Source organism: Notolabrus celidotus, chromosome 16, assembly GCF_009762535.1.
Source record: "Notolabrus celidotus isolate fNotCel1 chromosome 16, fNotCel1.pri, whole genome shotgun sequence".
NCBI lineage: Eukaryota > Metazoa > Chordata > Actinopteri > Labriformes > Labridae > Notolabrus > Notolabrus celidotus.
In genome coordinates, this window is record NC_048287.1 from 30,336,697 (window position 1) to 30,343,319 (window position 6,623).

Consider the following 6,623-nt stretch of genomic DNA (forward strand, 5'->3'; position numbering starts at 1 on the left):
TGAATGAGCACACTTTTGGTCCAAATGTCCATTATATTCAAATTGAAAAGTCTCTCACAAATATAACATTTTGTATTGATATAAATAACAGGAGTTGGTTGTGTTAACATGTGTGCTGGTGTCCCAGTTTAAAAATAGAACTAGACAGTCATGAAATTTGGATTTCCCTTCTACAATACAACATCTTCAGATAAAACTCTAAAAAAGTCAGTTTTGAACCTCAGCTCTCTCCACAGTGCCCCTGTGGCACGAGCACAACAGCTCGGGGGCGAGCCTTTTGTGAACGCGCACCTGTTATGTTACGTCCAAGATACGAACGACAAACTATCAAACTTTAAAGCTATTTTTCTTTTTACTTTAATGTCTCTTTTTTTTTTTTAGAGACAAACGAAAACAAAAAATAAAAATAATGAAAATAAAATATAATTTGACCCAAAATCTGACCGGAAACACGTCACTTAAGGGCGTGTCCTTCAGGTGCGTGGAGAAGGCGACGCCAACAAAGGTAAACCAGGAAGTGAAGGAACACTGAAGGGAGAGGCTGAAAAGAGAAGCGAGTGATCCAGATTTCATGCTGCTAAAGGAACAACTATAACAAGTAAGTGAAGTGAAAGGTAAGACGGAGTGAGATCTGTAGTTTTATTTGATTCTGTGCAGGTTTTACATCGAAAAACAACTCACCTGTGGAGACCTGCCTGAGGGGTCTGCTTCATGAAGTGTACAAAGTGTATTTTTTCATCTTTAAAATGCATCTAATAAACAGCTTGCAAGATTAGTTGCATTAGGGTGAGCCTAATTGATTTTTTACTACTTTAACAATTTTATATAAATATTAATTGAATCATATGAAGGTTATTTAAGAGTTAAAGCAACATTGTTGTAGCTGTATAAACTATAATTCATGCATAGAGCAATTCAAAGTGCTTTACAGGGTGAGAAACAGAACACTTAATGTGTCTAAAGAAATATGACATTAAGAAACACAAGATATTTAAATAGGATGCACTGCAAGAACTCAAAATGTAGTGTTTTGGTATTATTTCCAGTACAGATGTCTTATTAGAGTTAACATAAACCACATTAATTATTCATGGCTTTCTACCTTGCATAAGAGTTGTGTGTGCGCTCTGACTTTCTAAGGGACTTTATTTACTTTGAATTGTTTTTTTGTGTGTTTTTCAGTCTGATGTGTTTTTTCAAAAGTGTGTTGCAAAAAAAACATTCTTCACATTTCAATTAACATATTATTATTCCTTACAACAGGTATACACTGAAGTTAAACTTGACTTTTGTTTAGTTTTTTTTAGCTCCTTCAAACTTCCCCCTTCTCCTCTCCTGATAAAGACATAAAAAAATCACAAGAACTGTACATACAATCCTGACTCAATTACATTTTGGCCACATATTAAATCAGGGAGTACAAGGTACAGGGAACAGCCCAACATACATTAAATAGTTGTATAGAAAAATCACTCCTTCATAAAACCTCTAACAAAAGTGTGGCCTGGTGTGCCGTGTGTAAACAGTCCAAAAGCTGCAGCCACAAGCTTCTGTACAGTAAACTCTGGTCTTCTGATGTGTTTTTCATTTTAATGTGTTTTTTGATTTGTTTAGATTAATTATTTTATTGTGCAGCTCTTTAGCAATTTTTCATTTTTTTTAATGTGATCTGATTAAATTATCGCTCATCAGTTAACCTTTGTTTGTAGAAGTCATTGAATCCTAAAAAAACCCCACAATATTAAGAACATTTAATACAACTTGTGAAGGTCAATTTATCCAACTTTTCACTTTTCAATCAAAGGTTAAAAAGGATTCTTTGAGCTTGTGCATGTTTTAAAGTCTTGATAGTGTAGGCAACTCAACAGAGCGCACAGACGGAGCTGATGAAGCACAGGCACACTCTCACTGTGGAACACTTTGTATGATCTGCTGTTTCTCCTCACAGTCTCTGTTCCTGTCCCTCAGATCCATCATGGGCCTGTGTGACGGCCTCTCTCACTGTAAACTGGCTCTGGCCTTCGCCGTGTTGATGGACGTACTGGGAGGAGCCGCTCTGCTGGTGGGGGTCTTCGCCCCGCTGGAGGTCAAAGGGCGAGACTTTGGAGACCTGCTGGTCTACACTGGTACGAATAAAACTGTCCTGATCACACAATCAGAGTTATCAGTGCATACACCTTTAAAGTAAGAATAAGACCTCATGAAGTGATGACGTCTGTTTTAAACAGGTGTTAAAACTTCTCTTTACTGCAGGTTTATTATTCTGAGACTTCTGTTCTCTGTTGTGATTTATAAGTCAAGTTACATTAATTTGAGCTTTATTTGGACTCATGTTTTGATTTGAAATCACAGACAAAATGTACAAAAAACTTTGGAAATTGTTTTAATGGATACAATTTTAAGGAAAAGAGTTTTAAAGCCACTGGGAAAAAAAATGTTTTGGAGGACAGGCAACCAACATTTTTTTTTTGTTATGGTGTAATTTTTTTATTAAATTTTGAGATTAAAGTCAGAATTCTAGAGTTTTGAGTCTCAGAATTCTGAGAAAAAAAGTGAGAATTCTAGAATTCTGACTTCCCTCTGAGGATTCTAGAATTGTAGCATTCTAGAAATTCTAGAATTCTGACTTTAATCTCAGAATTTAAAAAAACCTACACCTTAAAAACACATTTTAGACTAAGTACTAACAAAGGACTTTTGTAAAGGAGCAAAGGAAAACAAAGTGCACAATCCATAAATTATATTTGATCAGAGTTCCACTCAGAACTCAGAGATAGACATTCATGGATTTCTTACTTGTCCAAAGAGTCCACATCCACTTTAGTTATCTCTGTCACTGATTCATTAAGGGTGACATATCATGCAAAATGGACTTTTTAATGCTTCTCTACCTGAAATATGTGTCCCTGTCTACAAACCCCCCGAGAATGAAAAAAATCCATTCTGCCCCTGTTCTGATTTCTCCACCTTTCTGTAAATGTGTGCTGAAACCAGCCGTTTCAGTTTTCAGTGTTTTTGTTACGTAACAACAATATCCGGTCTGTAACAGGAAGTCAGAGCTCGGAGCTTGTTCAGCCCATAGACTGTATAAAATACAACTCAACCCCTCCTCCGTTTTTCATTACCTGCACACATGTGTGCTAACAAGGAGCTTAGGAGGGAGGCATGCTAGTTGTAGGCTGTCTTAATAAACACAAAGGTCGGTTTTACTCCCCACGTCTGCAGATTTGAAGATCTAGTGGATGATTTTTATTTGTCATGGATAAGTGCTAGCGCTAATTAGCATAGCCACATAGCTACATGTTCATAGCTGTAGCTGTGTACCAAGACACACGTCGACATACTGATAAATAAAACAACAAGAAACACTAAATCTGTGACCAATGGTTCAGAAAGGTCCTGCTACCTTTCTGGTAGAGGTCGGTTTTACTCCCCACGTCTGCAGATTTGAAGATCTAGTGGATGATTTTTATTTATCATGGATAAGTGCTAGCGCTAGTTAGCATAGCTACATGTTGGTAGCTGTGTACCAAGACACACGTCGACATACTGATAAATAAAACAACAAGAATCACTAAATCTGTGACCAATCCTTCAGAAAGGTCCTGCTACAGGCGCCTCTCAGTCAGGATCAGATTCAGAATCAGATTCAGAGGGTTGAAGTAACGCGATCTCTGAGCAGCCGTGTATATTCAGCCAACATGGAAACATTAGATCAACGTGCTGGAGAGCCGAGGGCACATCCACTTCCTGAGGGGGCGTGGTCAGAGAGAAAACAGAGTGTTCTGAGGAGAACTGAAGAAGAGGGCTTTTCAGGCAGACCAAAATCTGATTTCAAAGTGTTTTTTTTAGCAATAAACTTTAAAGACATGTTTTGGGGACCTCTTAGACCAATATATATTGATGAAAAAAACATGATATGTCATCTTTAATAAACAATCTTTCTGTTTGAAAGGATGATTCAAGCTTAATTTCCTCATACAGTTGTGAGATGATGATGTATTGATGTTTCCTCTCCCTGCAGGAGCTCTGTTTGTGCTCATGTCCCTGGCCGGTTGGGTTCTCTGGTACAGCGGGAACATTGACGGTCTGACGGCCAGGAAGGAGCTCGGACACATCAGCAGCGCCGTCGACCGGCTCGCCCGAAACCTCAGCCGCAAGATCCGAACGTACAGAACCAACCACTGAGCCGCAGAGAGGAGGGGGTCTGGATTTCACTTTAAGAGCCTTCATTTCAAAGTCTTTGTTAGTCAGTATTAATCTGAGACAGAATTTAACCCTTTGTTACCCGAGTACTGAAATACAGCGTAGTGTTACAACCAAGTCAGAAACATTTCACTCACCTGCTCTTCTTACTGTCCTGCTTTTTATCTGTCATCATGTTTTTTTATGTTTTAGTGTTTTTAAAGTGACTGCAGTCATTTTTAGTTGAAGGTCAATAAAAGTCTTAATATTTCATTTCAAAATAAAAGTCTCTTTTTTCATTTCAGTGTTAACAGATCTATTTTTTTCATTCCTAATCAGGTGAAATGTCCTTTAAAAATCAAACTTATCATATACTTAGTTAAGCATTTAGATAAGCACTTTATTACATTAAATAAATACATTAAAAAAATCACACAAATAAAACAAATCCAAAAAATAAACATTTCACATTTAATTAAAAAAGCTAAATGTATAAAATATATATATATAAATAAATAAAGGAAGAGAAGCGCTTTACTACATTACATAAATGCATTAAAAAAATCACAAATAAAACATTATTTATTAATTAGTAAGCTCTTAGAAACAGGATGTAAGAAAAGTCAAATTATTAAAGAAAGAAGAAATAAAATAAGATAAAATGAATTTATAAAAATAAAGTATTTACAAGAGTGCTGGGAATGAAGGTGATGCATACAAGGATGATAAAGTGGTCAAATTCAATTCAAACTTGTAGTTTTTATTTAATCAGATCTGCATGATGCAAAAATGTTATTGTGTTTTTGTCAACCTGAGAAGGTGAGTCATTTCATTAACAAAGGAAAGCTCATAAAGAAGGTGTTATAAGATGAGATAAACAACAATCAAAGGAATATTAGATTAAAAAATGATTCAGAGATTCCTTTTTTAACTATAGTAAGCTGCCTCATGTGAATCAAGGAGTTTTATTGTCAAAGGCATAACTTGTGCTATCATGATGTATAGATTTATAAATTAAATCTAGTGTCTAGTATTAAAGAGTAACAAAAAAGTCAAATGAGAAATGTCTATAAGCTGTGCTGCCCTCTACTGGCAAACAACAGACATTACAACATGAACTGAACACCTCTCTATCTTTGTCCTTTACTAGGAAGAAAACATTCATGGCAGGATAAAAGATCACAGATTATTAAACTTGATTATAGTGTAAATATCACAAAAGATCTGTGATCTATTAAAGGAAACAAAGAAAGTAGAGTATCATATTAAGGGTTTGATCTGTAACTGGGTCACTTAGTGCAGAAAATGACTGTAGAAGCAGAACTCCAGCCTCAGTCTGGCCTTAATGTTCAGCTTCCACAGGACCACCATGTCTATGCTCAGGCCCCGCTTGCAGCTTGTCTCTTTAGGTCAGATAGATGGACATTTTTGCCTCTATAATTCAAAAGTTTAACATTTGGCACTTGAGTTTTACATGTTTTGCTGTACTGTAAAAACAAAAGATAAAACCAGGGACAGTTAAAAGAAGAAGAAGAAGAAGAAGAAGAGGAAGATGAAGAAGAAGAAGAAGAAGAAGAAGAAGAAGAAGAGAAAGAGAAAGAAGAAGAAGAAGATGATGAGGAAGATGAAGAAGAAGAAGAAGAAGAAGAAGAAGAAGAAGAAGAAGAGCAAGAGGAAAAGAAGAGAAGAAGAAGAAGAAGAAGAAGAAGAGAGAAGAAGAAGAAAAGAAAGAAGAAGAAGAAGAAGAAGAAGAGGAATATGAGAAGAGGAAGAGGAAGAAGAAGAGGAAGAAGAAGAGGAAGAAGAAGAAAAAAGAAGAAGAGAGAGAAGAAGAAATGAAAAAGAAGAAGAAGAAGAGGAGAAGAAGAAGAAAGAGAAGAAGAAAGGGAGAAGAGAAGAAGAAGAAGAAGAAAGAGGAAGAAGAAATAAAGAGTAAGAAGAAGAAACAGATAAGAAGAGGAGAAAAGATAAGAAGAAGACAAGAAGAAGAGAATAGAAGAAGATGAAGAAGAAGAAAGAGAGAAAGAAGAAGAAGACGAACAGAAAAGAAGAGGAGAAGAAGAGAAGAAGAAGAGGAAGAGGAAGAGGAAGAATAAGAAGGAGGAAGAAGAGAAGAAGAAGAAGAAGAAGAAGAAGAAGAGGAAGAGGAAGAAGAAGAAGAAAGAAGAAGAAGAGAAGAAGAAGAAGAAGAAGAAGAAGAAGAAGAAGAAGAAGAAGAGAAGAAGAAGAAGAAGAAGAAGAAGAGGAAGAGGAAGAACAAGAAGAAGAAGAAGAACAAGAAGAAGAAGAGGAAGAAGAAGAGGAAGAAGAAGAACAAGAACAAGAAGAGGAAGAAGAAGATAGAGAAGAAGAATGTTTGAAACCCTCGTATCATAAAAACTTTCAGCATGTTTGAGTCTCAGGAAAGAGGATGAGTTTTGATTTCCTGCAGGTAGTTT

General features: G+C 36.1%; 1 protein-coding gene across 1 annotated transcript; it reads left to right on the top strand.

Annotated features, from left to right (window-relative positions):
• Positions 1–463: 463 nt before the first annotated feature.
• Positions 464–4,458, top strand: tmem238a (transmembrane protein 238a). Its single transcript, XM_034704897.1, has 3 exons — positions 464–598; positions 1,969–2,126; positions 4,025–4,458. The coding sequence occupies exons 2-3, from the start codon at positions 1,976–1,978 to the stop codon at positions 4,186–4,188; spliced, it is 315 nt and encodes a 104-aa protein (XP_034560788.1). The 5' UTR covers positions 464–598; positions 1,969–1,975; the 3' UTR covers positions 4,189–4,458.
• The last annotated feature ends 2,165 nt before the right edge of the window (positions 4,459–6,623 follow it).

Coding starts and splice junctions, on each gene's coding strand:
- tmem238a (XM_034704897.1), top strand. CDS start 1,976: ATGGGCCTGTGTGACGGCCTCTCTCACTGTAAACTGGCTCTGGCCTTC. Junction 2,127..4,024: donor AGACCTGCTGGTCTACACTG/GTACGAATAAAA, acceptor CTCTCCCTGCAG/GAGCTCTGTTTGTGCTCATG.